Here is an 18,918-nt window from a genome sequence, read left to right as displayed (position 1 = left end):
TGTCAAATGATGAATGGGACACCAAAATATTCAAACAGATTATCGAAAATATTTTTATACGAAGCGCTTCTTGAATTCATGGAAGCATGCTTCCTCACATACATTCCCACACGTTGATAATTTTATCGATGCCACCCGAAACAATCAGAGGGAGACTCGGGTGAACATCTAGACACGTCACAAAGTGGCTGTGAGCCTCATCCAGCGTCCGCACACAGCGACCACTCTGTACATGTGCCACCATAAAAATTATTAGCACGTTAGCAACACTCGAGCATATTGTTACAGAATTTCCTTACTTCAATGTCATAAACGCGTATAGTTTTATCTTCACCGGCACTGAGAGCGTACTTGCCGCTTGGATGAAATCGAACTTCACGCACCCAATTCTCATGATTCGCAAAAATCATCAGCTGCACGCCGCTAAAAGCTTCCCAAAGACGTACTGTGCGATCACGAGATCCAGACAACAAAAATTTCATGCGACGGATGGTGGGTACACTGGAGACCGCAACAGCACCAGTAGGCTCTCCCGCTGTACTATCAGACATGGCGTGGCTACTGGATTGAGGTGAGGTGCCTCCATTTGCTGGACTAAATACACCTGCAGCCGCAAGTTTCTTAGCGTGGATTTTTTCAATGACGTGCTCCTGCCCTAGCTTGGCAAAAACTACGCTTTCGACGACGTGTTCGTGCTCGCGAATTGACTGCAATACCCGCATGTGCTGCAGGTCCCACAAAAGAATTGATCTATCGTTGCCACATGAAGCCAAATACAGTCCATCGTGACTTACTGCCACGTCGCGCACCCAGTCGGAATGTCCCGCGTTTAGAGTATTGACACAGTAACCTGTGGAAAGTTCCCACACTTTGATAGTATTATCACGAGAGCACGAGTACAATCGGTCGCTTGCGAGGTCGGGACCAAATACTACACCGCAAACATTGTGATCGTGTCCGCGTAGAGTCCTCAAACACTCGTAGTCACCATCGCTCGAAAAGTCCCAGATCTTGATGGACAGATCCGTGGATGTGGATGCCAGCAATGATCCGGAATCATTAAAAGCTAAGGCTTGCACGGGGTTGGTGTGGCCTTTTAACGTACGCTCGTATTCGCCTGTCTCGAAATCCCAGACCTTGACAGTAGCATCCTCGCTGCCAGATACAAGCACGCTGAAGATGGGGTGAAAGCAAGCGCACGTGATTGGCGAACGATGTCCCGTTAGCGAGAGCTTGGCAGGTGCACGCGGCAAGAACTCGGTACGCTGACGAGCGCCCAGCATATCTCGGCGACTGAGAACACCACCCAATTTGGCATTTTCCTCAAGTTGTGCCAGCTTCGTTTCGAGCTCCATGACTTTACGCTGCAAACGGATGACAGATGTCCATTTTTTTTCGAGCAAACCAGCATGTTTGCCATCGCAAGATTTGGTCACATCAGCCTCATTTTCAAAAGCGGTGGCCGTGCCGGCAAAGCGTTCGCCCATGCCTACGAGGTAGTCAAGCATGGCTTGATGACTGCATTTAAATGTCAGAGTTGAGAGAGGTAGACATACACTAAAATTGCTGAAACGCACAGGTCTTGGCGCTGCTTGTCCGTAAGCACCATGGGTTGGAAGCGACAGACTAATTTAATTGTAAGACGTTTGCTTAAATAAAGCACACCGCTGACAGTGAGAAAGATTACTAATATTAGCCATATGGTATCTTGCAAATCTCTATGCTTTATGCTATATTGAGTTGTAATAGGGTATAACTTGAGCAAGAGCTCGTCTATTTGTCGGTGGAACATTTGTAGGCAATGTAGGAAAACGAAGCGGCATTGTGCTTTATCGGCCAGACATGTAGCACCGCCTTTACCTCTAGAAGGGAGTATTGATCTGCCCTGACGATGAGTATGATGCAAGAACGCTATGAATATTTTTCTAATTATTCTGCTACCCTGCTTGTTCTAGTCCATGTAATGGTGTGTATAACGTGTTATAGTATATGCACATATTGCACTGTTGTGCATTAGTTTGAAGTACCAATGATGAATAAGATCGAACATTGCAACGGGGGTCCTCGGGTGCTAGCCTCACATCCTACAGTTCATCTATTTTTATTATCGTGACATGTAAAATATAACTGTTTTAGAATTAGTCGAATTTGAGACAATGGAAAAGCAAAAATAAACATTTGGCTTCGTCAAAGGCTCTCGTTTGCGCTTCGGTTCGAAGCGTACGAATTAAACTTTGGTATCGTTAGCGCAGACTCTTTGAGTAGAGCACCCTGCGCGCGATGTGCTCGTCGACCCCGTCGCACCTGGAAGTACTAGTCATCAACATGACGACCAAGTCGTATAAATCTGTATCGTCAGTCAGAAAAAAAACTCGAGTCTGTCGATTACCTATCACAGATACAGCTATACACGCTTGCTAAGCTCATATGTATCGCAAGTCCCTAAGAGATCAGACGGTTCATGGCTCAAGAGCTAGAAGCCATAACCGCTCGCCTAGACACATTAACTAGCTTTGATAATGTGACGGGTCACACGGCACCTTGCACAGAGGAAGCTTGACTTCCAGAAGTATACAAACTCTAAGTGAACGGCAGTTCACAGATCCTTGGTCCGAGGACACGTTACTATTACATGAACCAAATTTAGGTAGTTTTAAGACTGAATATATTTATAGGTGTTCCTTAATGTTTTCTTATTACATGACTCTCAAGCCATGTACCCATCTAGTAATGTGGTGTATGCCACACCACAGCTCCCTTGGGAGAGTGACGGGTCACTCTCATGTAACCCGTGTTACAGACAAAGTGTTGGCGAGGCACTTTCAGGATCGCCTCAGCCTTATTTAGGTGTCATCGCACTGAGAGCAAATATTGGTAGGGTATCTGCAACGGGGCTGCCAGATACTTTCACAGATAAAGCTTTGACTTAGAGAATCCATGTTATCAAGCGAATAGAGGGTGGGCTTGCAGGAACAGAGGCGAAAGGCTTAGTTGTCTATGTTACGCTGTTATTCCAAGAGCGCATCCGTTAATGCTCAATCTTGTTACTAGTGCTAATATACACGTTACGCACTCTCTTATGATAAATTTGTCTTTTTATGATGTGCAGCTGGCAGCCCACTTGAACCGCGGATTCACCTGTGCCGCGGACCTCTTTCAGTAGTTCATCGTCTTGAAATACACCAATATTTTTATGAGCGTTTACAATTACACCACAGTGCAAAGTATTCCAAAAGCACTCAAAATACGTCATTCACTAGTTGACTCCTTCACACAAATACTGGTACCACAGTGGGAAGATTTGCTTTCACACATATGACCAGCTTTCTTTTGCTGCCCGGATAACTCGTCCATTTCAATGACTTGCGCTTTCGGCAATAACAACTGCCGTGTGATACAATACTTCATAACAACAAAAGAATGTCAATCCCATGACGGATGCCTCTTTCAAATGGCAGTTCGTTCGGCACATTGTCTGGCATATGCTTCATATTCGTTGACAAATTCGTGTGTAGGATTGAATTTGAGAGCATCTCATAGCTAATTCTCAGCCCCCTCCCTCCAAGTTCTGTATTCCAACACGTCCACATAAGTAATCGATGCAATGTCCATAATTTCGTCGTCGAACTTCTCGATGATCACGCACACCAACGCAAGTTTGCCCTTTTTTAGGTTGCGCTTTCGTGTCTTCGTGCTGACTATTGGAAAGAAATATTATTCTCTGACTGAACGTGGAAAGTTTTCAGTTTCATGTCATGGATAACATCGCCATCACCTTTTTCTTTCTTAACCACAAAATTTACAATTTGCTCTAAGTGTCTGGTTTTTGGAGTCTTTCTTCATCATTACACCTCGTACCGTGATGAAAAACACGCAAAAAACTGTCGAGAAATTCTTCTTGGTGTCCTTTTTTCTTATTCTGGAATAGGCCTTTGCCTCTAGTCCTACGTTTCGTCATATACCATCGCTCATAACTTCCATGTCGACGTAAAAGAGACATTTTTGGCACCTGACTGTCTCACGTTTAATTGGTGTCATTTTTTGTCTTCTTAGGTTTGTCCTGTAAGCACGGGAGACATCGCACATCACAATAGCACTTGGAACATCTTTGACCAATGCATACACCTATACGACTTTGTCCGTCGTCATGCAGCACATATCAGTGCTGAGCGACTTGCTGACAATTCATAGAGTCAATGCTAGGCTGACAACCCCTTCAACCATGGCATGTCTACGATAAGTTCAAACATTTCATCGAGGTCAAGAAGGATAAACTCGTCATCAGATTGAAAATTTCCAGACTTCACTGCCAAGCGAAAAACATACTTAGGTATCTCCATCGTGAATCCGCTCGCTAGACAGATGATCGTTCGCTTTTCAACATTGAGAAGGCCAACACAGTGCCCAGTCATTACTTGATATCAAACAATGTTGTTCGATGCACCAGAGGCAATCAAACTCGTAATAATTTTTAGACCATCGACAAATTCATCTTGGACAGTAAAATCGCACTTTGTGTGACGCCACGAACACTCTTAATAGAACTGCATGTGCATTATGCACGTTTGAACTAGAGTCCTTTATACCCGCAGCATCTACGGAACTCTATTTTAGCCTAGTCGGGAGTCCCGCCGCTACTGGTAGTCTCCTTTTCTAACCCTTGGGAGCGTTCGACCGATATAAGGTCCACGGTCTTCCAAACGAGCACTTACTTCGTCGTTCCGAGAAAAATGACCCGTTTCTTACATCTATAACACTTTCCATCGTTGTGACGCAGAGAAATGAACGGGATGTCCTTTGACTCTTGACCATCACATGTAGCAGTCGACTGAAGCGTTTGCCTTGGTACGAAGCGGGCTTTGCTTGATGTCGTACTCTTTCTGCATCGCACAGTCGATGACTTTGTCAAGCGTTTTGGGGAACTCACGAAGCAGTTGATGTGGTATCGTCCAACCATTCGAAACCGCTATGAATGTAACACCTCGCCTTGAACTGTTAATTGGTCCGTCAACAATGTTCGATATTGAATAACGAGCATGCTATGCAAGCAAATGTAGGACTTAACGACCTTAAGCCTCTAGAAATCGGCATGGGCACGGAACACTCTGTGATGGCTCAAACGTCTTCTCTAAATTGATCTTGAAGCGATCGTAGCCGGTACAGAAGTTAATTTTGTAAAAACGCTTGCCATACGCCCAACCCTTCGCACGACCCGCAAGGCAAACAGCGCTTGAGAAAGGTATCGCTGTTGTCTGGCGGTGATTGCTGTACCCAACTCGACAAACAGTTATAAGAGAAGCTTGTTTTCTCCACCACGATATATAGCCACGTTCATCGTCAAACGCATCGTTAAGAAAGAAGAACAGTTATTGCTTCCGCTTCGATAATCTCATGATGCATGAAATGACGGCAACGATATTTAGATCGTCCGGAGTAGACAAGTGCAGTAAGCCTAGCACAGCAGCTCTCTAATGACTAATCACATCCGCACTAGTGTCATCAACTCATGTAAAGACAAATCGTATTCGCCATCACCTCAATTTGCGGTATTGATGGACTGCGTGATACTTCATCTCCCTTCATGCTGTTTGGGCAAGGAAAAAAGTATAGCTTTGGCAGGAATGTTTGACGTGCCTATTTGCCGCGCTGTCAAATTTAATTCGTTTATTGTTGAGATGGCGGTTCGAAGTAGTTCAAGCTGCTGGAGGGAGCTGCTAACAACAGTCCCTCAAATACAACACACACGCTTGCACGAACTAAAAAGAAAAAAGAAAAAATTTCAAAACCGAGAAGCGATTCTCGACGTGGACGGCGAAGGATAGTCCTGACTTAAGGGAAAGCAAGAAATGACTTAAGAGCTTAAAGGCCAATTTGCAATTGACTTTAAACGAGTAAACGATTCTTAAAGCTACATGCAGAAAGCCTTGAGGGCTCTTAACGAGTTTACTAAAAAAAACTCTGGAGTCTTTATATTGACTTTTTGTACTGAGGGGGAACCTCAGCTTTATATTGTACAAGATTCTGGCTATACAGAAGTTGAAACCTCGAAAAGTCCGAGCTTTACTTTCGTGAGAATTTTTCCCGTCAAAAGTGATTGCCTCACGCCACTCACATCAAAAGAGGGAGACACGTAGACACTGGTCTCGTCAACAGTATAATTCCCCAAGCATTCCGTTCCATACAGAACTTATAGAAAATGTCATATATGCATATGGGGACACCATACTCTTATTATTATAAATTTTACTAAATACCGACGATGCATGCAGAAAATACATAGATATAGCTTCATGTGTAGCCCATTACACCTCGACGCGCTGAAAAAAGTTACACGCCTACAAGTGTGATCTTCCGCTCAACCACGGGCAAACCAAACGCAAGAACGCGTTTGAATCCCTGACGTCATAACTCCTCAGCAGTACGGAGTGCTCATGAGCAGCGACACGGTCTTGAATTCTAATTGTGCACCAGTCCACGGAGTGCAATGGCGGAATTCAGTAAGCAAATTCGAACTCTGATTCAAGCCGTTTTGAACGCACGCCGCGCTGCTCGGGTCGATAAGATTGGAAGATGCATATTCTCGTTAAAAAGTGCGAAGTCAGTGAGCGAGAGCAACTCGCTCTAGCGGCACCGTCTTTTCACCCAAGAGCATCAAAGCTAATATCCCGCAGAATGCGAATCACGCGTTCCGTTTGACCACCGACCCGCAGCTGATATGTACAAGCTGGTTTCGAGCTCCCTTATGCAAAAATGTTGCTATAATATGCAGACCTCAATCCGATGCAATGGATATAGGCAAGCTATATGTCAAACTTCGTTGCAAAGAGCAGCTTAGTTGTAGATGCGTGCTGCTGATAACAGCGAGATGAATCATTTGCTTATACGACCCACAAAGATCACAACACTGGTAGTAACAGACTCTTCATATCAGAAAATTCAGAAAAGTTCATGTTCATGGACAATCAGCACTCTCATGTTACCGGCAGGTCGGCCAGAGATTTGACTACGTGCGACGAGTATTTGTCTATTTGACACGGTCCACACGCGCACACATAGGCGCGTACCCATTCATACATGTTGAGCCACCAATACATAGCGTTCGCCGACCAACATTTCGTTTCTTTTTTTCGGTTACCACTTGTATCATGTGATACTGCACTTGAGATGCTCATCTTGAGTACCCACTACAAGTTGATTATCATATGAAATAGAGCTTTCTTTGGAATAAGCAATAGCCATGCAGTCGTTAAACCATGTGTTCTAACAATCGGTATCTGAGCTATCAAATCTTTTCTTCCAAATTCTCTTAGCAGCATTTTCGGTGTTGTGTCTGGCGCATACGATGTACGTATTGCGTCATTAAGAGGCCACGCCACCGCCGTGAAATGTATGAAGTTCTAGTTGGGGCGACACAAAAGCGCATTATCACATTAAACCAACCCGGCTTATACCTTAAATCAAAAATATACTCAGCGAATATCTATGATGATCTTCCATCCTTTGTAAACGAATTGGTGGCGTCGTATAACACATGATCTGTTTGATCAATATCGTCTTCGAGCCAGACAACTACTCTGTAAAGTTGGCAAGGGTATAGCTCATTGCCCTGTCAGGAGAATGGTATCTCTTCGCCCGTCTTAAGCTGGCGAGATTGAAACACGATCACGCGTTAAGGCCAAGCGGTATCTGCTTGAAGTAAACTCCAGCCTTTGACAAGAGCTGTAGCATTACAGACGACCTAACATGCAGAAAGAGTCTGATCGGGGCACCCGTGATAATTATTATACAGCCTCGAATTCCGCCCCTTTTGCCGCATAACATCACCGCTTGAAATCAATTTAGAGACCACGGTGAGAAGTCTAGCCATCTCGGCAATATTCGCACTGTATTTATGTTGGAGTTAAATATGCCAAGCCACTTCTTCAAGTTCTTCAATACAAAGGCACTAGCCATCTACAATGGTTTCAGTCACTGCGTGGTGTGCTTGCAGGTCATTTACCCAAATTAATCCTTGATTAATGAATAGACCGATGCCCAACATCCGCTTGTCTATATTGCTAAATATTAACCACTCGAGTACTGATCACAAGAGTTTATTGTGACATTTGTCTCCACCTGATCTGCACAACCTGGTGTGTTGATCTGGCTGAAAGAAGTGTTGTGCACAGATACGGTGCGGTGTGAAGAGTTGTGCTACAACTCTTGACACCTATTGAACGTCGCTGGCACATTCGATAATCCCGGTAGAATAGCAACTCACCTCCAGATTATATCGCTCGTGGTGCTTACCGCAGTGAGAGGGATACTGTCTCTTATGACCATTTAATGATTTACATCAAGTAGGGTGAGGGCGTTGGCAAAATGCAGCCAATGTGCTGCTCTGCATCATATCCTTACTAGTAAAAGAAACTTGCGCTGGAAGCATGGCTGTCAGTATCATGCAAAATTTGCCATTTGCTGTTAGCTCTACCGACAAAAAGGCAGATCCAAATGAGAAGGCATGGTCTCTCATTAAACCCGCTTTGAGCTCCAAACCAAAGAAAGCGATGACTACGTCATACTATACTCATGATCATCTCAACTTCCTCGTGCAGAAAGATGCAAATTTTCCTGATCTTATACTCGAAGGGCTTGACAATGAACTTCAGCAGTCTCATGGTGTGTAACAGTGCTGTGTGCGGTTTTTGAGATATCCCACCCAGCGCATTCTCATAGCTAATGAACAAATTTTGGCGAGCGAATGACGCATCTGATCCATTGGACGTCACTGGTTTGATCCCTTCCAGACCAATACATGAAATGATTTTTCTAAGCGTGTCTATTTGTCTAGTGAATTGGTACTCGGACACTTCATGTTTCATTCCCCAAAGGATCGTCCTTTCTCGATTCGGCCGTTAGATTGACTACAAGCGCTTTTCAGTGCAGCGATATTGTCGTGCACTTTGCATAGAGAGTTTCATCTCTATAAGCGCTTTGACAAACACTCGTACTCTTCAACAAGTAGCGAAATCGAAAGGCTCTACAGTGATAGTAATGTTTGCCCTGCTATCTTTAGAGTTGCACTTATTAGGATAAATTTTATCTCACTTAACAAAATACAAAAAGTAGTTTATTTATTACTTTAGCCCGGAAGACAATTGTCTTATTACTCTACACGTGTGAGAAATCATGGAGCACGCGGGAGCGTGATGGATTATTACATACTTCGCAGGGCGACAATACGCAAAAGTCGGCGTTGCACCTTGAGCTTGGTAAACTCAAGTCTAAGATGGCGCTCAACGCGCACGTCCACTTCTTTGTGGCTTTGCTGTAAGGTAGACAGCGAGGAAAATTTCAGGTGCTGCTGCACCCATCGCTCAAAGAGCTCATTGTCATCTGCAGCGATTTCGCCGGGGGCGAGCCTTACAGTAATGGTCCGCATTGCGCGAACAGGAGCACCTTCTTTTTTGAATTCGAAGTCGAGCGCGGTACTGATCCATTAAGATCTCTTTGGTTGCCAAAAAGCGAGCTTCAGTGGCGGTATTCGCCGAGCGGAAGCCGTACTCCACACGGGGGTCTAAGACCGAACGTGGATACGAGCTCATGAGAGCCGCCCTGTGAGCTGCCTTCAAATGCTGCTCCTGTGCCTCGTCGAGGCGATTTTTGATGATATCACCTCCACCGGAAGCCAAGAGGTCGAAGGACGGACATGGTGGGTTTGAGCAGGGCTCACGTCACGCCGTTTGCGCACTTTATATTCCGTGTCATCCCATGCTGGGAACGGAGTGTCCGACTCGTAGTCGACTTCCTCCAACTCCTCGATATGAAAATCCGTCGCTTGGGCGGGCGCGTTGTGTGGCGCTCGGTTGCCGAGGGCTTAGGATGTTTGTGAATCCGCGTACGTACTGTCCAGAGATGCACTCTGTGCAGAAGAATAATAATTTTCGACCGCGAACGCCCTCGCTACCAGCTAGGCTGGGTGTTTTGCGTGTCGTAGACTCAGTGCTCATAGAGCGGAGAAGGTTTAAAAGTGTTCTCAAATAACGTTAAGATGTCTCAGACACGCGAGCCTCGTATGGTGCAAACTTTAAATATGAACTGGAGATATTCACAATTTTGATGAGGGAGAGTGTAACGGGGTTACAAGTGCCCTTGTATGAAAGGACGGGTAAGCTTGTGCGTGTATAGATGTGTATTACACAGTTAGTAGTGGTGTGGGTAGCCACTACGTAGCAGGATTGTCAGTCGTAATGCATATCACTATGTTAATTAGGCATCACTATTTCAAGTGGAAAAACCTAGGGTTTTAGATATTGGCGGCTCTGCCACAACAAAAGCAATTAATTCAAGTTTCCGTTCTGAGCAGAAGTGTTCGTTTGCTTTGGTAAGGCCTTGGTACTTAGAAGTAGCGGGTTGCGATCCGCTACACTTGTACTGGTTCGTGGAAAGAACGTAAGGTCGGTTACCTTAGCTTAGCTTCCTATAAGCAAAGAGCTACGACAGCCCCGCTGTAGATGGCGTAGGCACTCTATACTACTGCGGATACCTTGGTGCTGTTTTGGCAGATGAGAATTATTTTTCTACCTTCTCAGCATGACTAAATAACATTTTTCGAGAGTTCACGTAGATCATTCGACTCCCGTCCTCAAACAGGCCCACGCAATGTGATACGACTACTCATCAAATCCTCGATAGTTGTTGGGGTGACGAGGATGGTTTGGGTGTGAGCCGCATCCATCTGGAAGCTTATGGTAATAGGTGCATGAGTCCGCTAAGTTTTGACTCTATCGATGGGTGGACATGAATGTTGAGCGCACACGGTATATAACGGGGTTTCACGTATCCTATCAACAGGTGTGTGTGTCACACCAGATGGGCATGGTGGGACCACACCCAAACAAGAATACGGTACGGGGCTGGATAGCCAGTAGTTATACATGTATTTAGATTTTACTATACATATTTAGGAAAATTTATGCATTTAAATTAGGCGGCTTTGCCGCAGATCAAAATAAAAAAGTCAGTTTTGGATTTAAATGGACGAGTTAGTTAGCCTTGGGTTAACGCTGTAATTACTCTTGGAGTAAGCGGATTGCGATCCGCTAAACTCGTACTTGTTCTAAATATAGAACGAAAGGTCCGTTACCTAACTTACGCTTCCTTTAAGCGCAAAGCTACCGCAGCCCCGCCGCACGGCAGAACATAAGAAAAGAAAATTAAAGAACCCTCCAAGTGTCTGGCAAATTTAGCACCCAGGACGCTTGAGCGCGTGTCTGTCCTACCGCGACTTCGTAGTCACCTATACAGCTCGCTCTATCATAGAGAACTGCGGTACTCTCATTATCGCTGTTGACGAGCAATAAATGAATGGCGTCCATTTCTAACATCGGAAAATTGTCATTTTCTTTAAGATTTTGGCCCGAGAAGTCATCTCATGCAATTCGCTTCATCATATACCAGTGCTCAAGCTTAGGGGCTGTAACCACTAAGCGCTGCACCACTGTTTAGCTTAGTATGATGAAAATAATTTTACAGAAACTGTCACTGCTTTATGTTTTGATACCTTACTAGCTCTGGTCATAAATCGCGGTCTAAACACCAGAAGCTTGATGAATTTTATAAGCATCGATTGTTCTTCACTGCGCTTCAAGGGTAGAATCTTTGACGTATATTATAAGTTCGGAGATTGACCTAACAACTTGTTTGTAGTATATGACCTTTCGACTGTACAGACTATGTAGCACAGACATCCACTTTCATTTCATAACTTTGAACATGAGTAGCTTTGTTTGAAATCACGAAATTAATGTTAAAACCGAGCAACTTATCTGACCGCCGCTGCAGTGATTATTGATGATAGGCGTGGCAGTTCTTAACTTGAATGTGTTGTTTTCAAATACAGATTCGAGGTCGGAAGGAACGGAGATTTAGCTTAAATCCAATTCGAGAGCTAGATTCAACGAAGGCGCCTCAATATACGACCTTATCTAGGATTTGCTTCGGCACAGCCCTCGTCCCGTCGAGCGTATCGGAAATCTGGTCCAGCAGATCTCCAGTTCTTATTGCTTAGTACCAGGTGGCGACGCCTCCGAAGATAGCATCAACAACCCATAGCATCAACGACCCTGCGGCTTCTAACGAAGTACTTTGACCGGAAGCTCTTGCGACACTTCCATCTTTTGTCAATGTGAATAGCTGCTGGCATATCCGAAACCCAGCTGCGTTTTATAAGCTGAGCTCAACAAAAACAAGGACAAGCTAGAATTACTATTGAGTCGACTAACCGCATAGAAGTATGGTACAAGTATCTACACTAGGGCTTTTCGTGGCTTTGCCTATGTTCCTTATCATGGGATCGGTGTTGCTTGCACATCAGAATAATGCACTTTACTGTCACTAGGGTGTCACTCCTCATTTCGCAATACCTTAATCACGATTATGTGGCGTTCGCTTTTCGACAAACAATACGCTGTCAAGCTTCAGTGCATCCCTTTTCCGTTCTCGACCGTAAAAACCACGCTTGGCCTATCGATCGATACGCCTGGCTTGTTTTCATCACAACAGCGCACAACTATGGCGTGTTAAGTCACGAACACGCATGGTGTACTTCAACTGATGCCAACATACCTTGTTCAAGTCAGATGGCAAATCACTGCGTGAAATTCGCTCTGTACATGTTCAGCACTGCCTTGACAGGCACAATTTCGTTTGTAGTCCGTCCTTTCGCCCGTCTGCTAAGTAATTTGTGTCTCGACGCACGAATAATACTGATTGGGGATATAGTTTATGTACTTGAGGCTACCTCTTTGCATGTCGAGCCATCAATCGGCTCTGCGACACCGAATTGCTTGTGAGCAGGAATCCTAGGAGCCGAAATTTTGCGTCACTTTGTGCGCCGCCGTCAGATACGCCGCATGGATTTGCACAAGTGAAGGCATCAGCCCCAGCGATTATACACAATTTTCTGGATCACGATCCAATTTTCTTACGGACTCAAGCGTCCCCCTAATGGAATGTGATACATCCTGCGCCTTACTGACTGCTTGGTCCCCCTGGAGCCTGATTTATCGATCCATGCATGCCTTGCGGTGTGGATTGTACAAGGACTTTCAGGATCCATCGGCATTGAGCCACACAGCCCCAATTCACCTCAGTTATCATATGATGTCATTATTGCAAACGGCAGGAGATTTTTTTGTCACCGAATGTTGAATTCAGTATTTGGAAATACCAAAATTGAGGGAAAGGTTACATTTTAATAATCGACACGTCTCTAATAATTGTGATTTCGACTCGCACTTTACAATCAGCATCACCAGTGCCACTCAAGTTGCGCCAGTCACATTTGATGACACCAGAATACTCGAGTTCGTTGCGACAGATGTGTTGTGCGTCATTTTTTTTTTCGAATGAAGACATGCAGGCTTGTACTCAAATTTAACCTGCATCCTTTTGCCAGAGTTCACAGTCCCACCTCAATGTCAGCGACAGATCGTGCGGTCCATTGAGTGATATGCGTACATCCGATTTCGCTGGAATACCGGTCAGCATCTTCACCCGGTTACGCACTCGATTAACTTACAGCCGCGGAGTTTCGATGCAGCTGGAGACGCTTTCGTAAGAAGAGGACAAACTCACATCTTTCACTGTGTATTAGATGACCTAATCTGAAAGATTCTAGCAACAGTTATACACGACGGTCTATCAAAGAGCAAGTGTCGTTACCGTATCAGCTGCCTTTAAATGTGATTCATTCCCTAATGTGCAATACACATGGAGAAGTTGACGGGCAGTTTTGCGTCCATGATACTAATCTACTCACGTCTTCACTCAAATAATACATTTTCCAGCCTGGATTTCTCTACTACAGGTGCACTTTCCTGACTGGTGCCGGGACGAATAAACTATTGACACACCTCTCCCGATGCATCACTTGTTTGCATTGTAGAATACGACGAGACACAGAGAATTTCCTGAGGACAAACAAACACTGCATTCACGTGGCGAAAATTGTAGCACGCTAAATTCAGTCCGCTTCCATATTTCTTACCCCTAATAAAAGACCTGATATCAGAAGTATGTGATATTTTTCTTTTTTATCGGCAGTGTCATTGATACCATGGCATCTCGTTTACAAAGAAGAATGGTTGTTGCATTAGTAGATTTTTATCGTTTCGTAATTTCTTAGCTCTTTCTTCCTAATTCAAGATATTTAACAGCAATATGAATATGGATGAAAGAGTGCCAATACTGCTTTAGTTTACCGTTGGTGGTGATTTGAAGCAACCGCTGATCAGCTCATTTGAGATGCGGACAGGATCAAATTTGAAGTTTGTACCGTTGGCCTGAGTTAGTCGACACCTAGCGCATTATTAATCGGAAAAATCAAGACTATACCATTTCTTATCGTAAATACTGACTGGGTTACATTTTGTTACGACAGATCGAGTGCGCACATCTGTGATCACAAGGTCGATGCGTGCAGACAGTGGTCGTTAACCCAGAAGATGTTCAAAATATCTTTTCTGGGGCTTTTGCAATCGTGCAATATCAGTTCAAGCGTTTACTAGCCGTATAAAATTTATCGCGAAAATATTGAATGTCTTTGTGATGAGAACAGAGAGCAGAGTACCACAGACAAAGTCTCGCTTTCAAATTAGTGTGTGCCTTCGTTAGAGTACATTTCATGGAAAAGCACAAGACTCGTCGACCTGTTAGTTACTTCCTAAAATCGCTCGCCGATCTCTTCAGCAATTCCATCAATTCAGACGCTACAGACCAGCTTTCCCTAAACCTTACTCGTTGTGACTTTAAGCAGAGCGATTTCGTCAAGCTAATATGCAATCAGATTCCCGGTACCAAGATGTCGGAAGCCTGCTACCTCTTCGACACCGCATCAACGACCTGCTTAGTTGTTTCGCAACTGGATGATTATCTAGTTGCAAGCATCGTATTGGGCTTTCACAAAACACGTGGACATGGACAAGGACACTCGGATCTTAAACATTAAATCGCTCTTCTTGCTGTGGTTTTTTTTTGTTATCATGGAGCAAGCGCTAGCCGAGTTGGCAATGATAATGGATCAACAGCAGAAGATGATAACTCCTTTAATGAAGGCGCGACACTATATGAGCTCAACAAGCAACGAACACCAAAATACTTTACATCGAGTAGAAGGGCTCTCAGTGCCTAAGTACTCAGAAAGACTCGATGCTAGCGTATCTTTGCATGTTTATCAAGTTCTTACGTATTTTCCATCCAGAAACATCGATCGCCGACAGGTGAAATTGCAAATAAGCGCTGTATTGCAATTGTCTTTGCTGATTTGAGAAGTAGGTATTAAGCCTGCACGAAGTCTGATCAGGATGCAAACACGTAAAGGGGCGACGAAACAGTTAAAAAAATTGCAGATCATCGAGGAATCTTTTGCGATCAACTGTTTGTTGAATCAGGTGCATAGCAAGAATATGATAAAGTACGTTGAGAAATTGTTCACAATCATGCGAGATGACCGAACGCAACAGTTATATTCTCTAACTAGTGCTTCTTAGATAAGAATGTGAACTGATGTCAAATGACTCATACAAGTTGCCTTGGAATAAGAAAGAAGCCATATCGTAGCGCAGGGAATGCAGTATAGAAACAAAAATCGACAAGAACAAAAAAAAATGTGTTTCAAAGGACAACCGCATTGACACTTTCAGTCACCACCGCCTCACCAACCGCCATCACCTCAGAAATGGTAACCCGTCGCCCAAGTCAAGGATCATGATGATAATGTGATCGAACCGGCCACCATAGTGCACAATGCCGCGAATGGTGCAAAAATCGTTATCATCCACCTCCGTGTGATAATAGCAATAATTATTAACGATATTTTTCGTGCACAAAGCCAAGAAAACAAAGCTAAGTAGAAGCTAGCTCACAAGGTTGATGAAGCAAAAATCATTGATGGTGAAATGATTACCGCTGAGTCAAGTGAACAAAAGTAAAGCTGACTCCTCAACTAATGATCGTGTCGGGCAGTATCGATGAGAAACCTGTTATGGTTTTGATTTACAGTAGAGCAACAAGCAACTGACGCCGTGCGGACTTGACTTCTAACATTGTGGCAAGTAAGGAAGGTTTGATCCAGGGAATAGTTGGTATATTTACGCCTCGACAAGATGTAAAGTTTGTGCATTATTATTTGCCTGTAGTATGGACGTTTGCCGACCAGAATGCAAACGGAATAGGATTTAGATTCGAGTAAATTTGAGGTTTATTGGGCAGAAACTTGATATAACAAATACAAGTTGAGTACTGATTGGCGCGTCAATAAAGTGCAAAGTCGGAAAAAGATCCTGTATGGATCGCTAAGACAACGATGGTGTTTAGTGTGCCCAAAATTGTTGAAAAAAGACATTTATCAACATGTGCATCCAATCTTTTGGCGAACGCTTTACTATCGCTTTGCACTATTGAAGTCGACCTCAGCAAGAAGTTCGATGCAAAATCTTAACACCGACTAGCGGTTTAATTAGAGCATGCGCCGCTGAAAAAATCGTGAACAACTCCGAAGCAAAATGCTGTAATTTGCTGTTAACAGGCGATTGGGTATAAAATATATATTTTGCGTTTCAAAGAAAGACATCGATGGTGATTGCCATCAAGACGTGACTGGCTACGCACTGCAACCTCAGATACCCGATTCGATGTATTCTGGACAGATATTGTGTTTTCCAACATTGATGACTTGCTTGATCGAATACATAAAAGCTTAAGCGTTAACAAATTGTCACAGCTTTTAATACTCGTTGTTTCAACTACACTGCCAATGGGAATGGATGAATTGCTTGAATTCTGGTCAAAACCTATGCGATTGCACAAACCACCCTCTACCGCGTAAACATGGATCACATCTGCATTTTCTAGACCAATGAACAAGTTCATGGACAATATTTGGCCAAAGTCTGATATATTCTGCGCAGCGAGAAGTTTCTATGTATTATTTCTAGGTGACATCTATATCGACAACTCTGTTTCCAAGCGGGCGCAAACGCCCGTTCCGATTCTCAAGTTGACAAGTAGCTGGACTTTTGTAATCAACTTGGTGATTTCTTGATGACGGAGGTTGCACCACCGAAAACAGCAAGCCGATTGCACTGCATACACACGACGTTAGACGTGTTTTGACACGTGGCTCGACAATTCGTCATTTTGAACAAGTGGAAATGTAATGAATCTAAAAAAACCTGCAGTTGCTTTTTTGATCGATTCGCCTTGTTCGAGGAAGAATATTAAGGACCCAATCTACAAATCATGAATCAACACTATGTTGGTAATTATGCAGCACGATTTTTTGTCCAGTCCTGTGCAAATGAGTGAAAAATGAAGAGTTTTAGCATGAATATCAATCAAAGTCAACGTTTGCAGAGATAGTTTCAGCGATAGAGTTTTGTAGGAAAAGACAAATTGATATTTTTTTGCACTAAAAATCAATTTTAAAGACTTTGCGAATCGAGCGGTAGTAAATATATATCATTTCGATATTACACAACTCTTAGATTGCTGGATATCCTGGCATCAAAAAATCTTAACTACGTGTTCTCATTTGAGATACATTCAATGACGATATCAAGCTTTACGTTTTGCTACCGAAACGTGTATCCGTTTCAAACAATTTGTTTGAGAGCGATTGGGACCAAAGCACCGAATCAAAGCTGACGTACGATCCTTATGAATAAATCACTAGTCGTTCTATATCTTGTGGTCTTGATAGAATTTTTGAGGTTCTTGGCAGATTGTTCGAACACAACAAATGCATTGTGACGGATTCTACCACCAATGTATAATCCGAAGTTGTTTTTATGACGAAGTCGTTTGCCGTCATGTTCTTCCTGCTATTATTATCCGCGATTTCTGCCCCTGAGCTGCTGTGGTCGTAGACTCACCCGAAATTTTTTAGCAGTTACTAGAAATTATGAATGGCTAGCATGGGAATCAAGCAATCTATGAACGCCGCTGGTGGATCTCAAGCCTATGGGGTGGTAGAACGACAAAGTCGAATGCTAGAAGACTACTCACAGCGCCATCTTTCGTATTTTGGGCAAGGTTGGGTATATATATCATCGTGCAGCTATCGAGTATTTTCATTGATTATCGAATTGAGTTACACCATCAAAAATCGATACAGGACGCAAATCGCGAAATCTTGTGATTCGTAGCGTGTCGTATGGAGTCCAACTCGGCGGAAAGTTGAAGAGTGCCTTTGACAGCTTGAAGAAAATTCATTTCAACACACAATTTACTAGGACTAGAAGCGGTCAAATGTTTAGTTTGATAATCGAGATTTCTCCATGTTAGTTAGAAATTGCTGCCACTGTTACGCTACGCAACAAATTGCAATGACAGAAAAGCCGAAAATTGGCCTTGCAATTAAGCAGTCCGTTCAAAACCCTTTCGTGAAATGAACCCTTTTGCAAAAAAATAAAGTTTATTGAGCCTAATCACGATGCTATCAACGTTGTTCGGTTAAATTCGTTCAGTCAATTCTAACTCAGTTTGCGACATATCCAATACCAAAAGTCGTATCTATTATTATGACAACGCTGATGATGACATGTACGTCGTGAAGCTCTTTTGCGTCAGAGACAGCGCAGCGACAAGCAAGACTACCTTGTCGATATCCCGAAAGCAAAGCAACATGTGAGATAGGCAACATCATGCACGTTTACCGCTTCAAGCGCTTGCTAGCGTATCAAGATAGCTACAAGACAACGGGGTATCAAGACGTTAGGGAAAGATGTGGCGATTGCACGTATCGATAAATTTTCGAAGCCGTAACAGCCATATCACAGATATATTATTTCACCATGAAGGAACCTTTCTAGTAAAAGACAGCATGCATGTGATACATAAGAGAATAAAAAGAAGTACAAGAACAAGAACAAGAACAAG

At 43.6% G+C, this 18,918-nt stretch overlaps 2 protein-coding genes across 2 annotated transcripts; both read right to left on the bottom strand.

Moving 5' to 3' along the window:
* Positions 1 to 94: 94 nt before the first annotated feature.
* On the bottom strand, positions 95 to 1,609 carry PHALS_04168 (lissencephaly-1 homolog; the record flags this gene model as incomplete). The annotated part of the gene is made up of 3 exons (XM_024722184.1): positions 95 to 226; positions 300 to 1,518; positions 1,578 to 1,609. The coding sequence occupies 3 exons, from the start codon at positions 1,607 to 1,609 to the stop codon at positions 95 to 97; spliced, it is 1,383 nt and encodes a 460-aa protein (XP_024573286.1).
* Positions 1,610 to 16,560: 14,951 nt separating this feature from the next.
* Positions 16,561 to 16,911, bottom strand: PHALS_04167 (uncharacterized protein; the record flags this gene model as incomplete). Its single annotated transcript, XM_024722183.1, has 1 exon — positions 16,561 to 16,911. One exon carries the CDS (start codon positions 16,909 to 16,911, stop codon positions 16,561 to 16,563), a length of 351 nt encoding a protein of 116 aa, XP_024573285.1.
* Between the last annotated feature and the right edge of the window lie 2,007 nt (positions 16,912 to 18,918).

Source organism: Plasmopara halstedii (assembly GCF_900000015.1).
Source record: "Plasmopara halstedii genome assembly, contig: Scaffold_253, whole genome shotgun sequence".
Classification (NCBI taxonomy): Eukaryota; Oomycota; class Peronosporomycetes; order Peronosporales; family Peronosporaceae; genus Plasmopara; species Plasmopara halstedii.
This window is presented reverse-complemented; position numbering and strand designations above follow the sequence as displayed.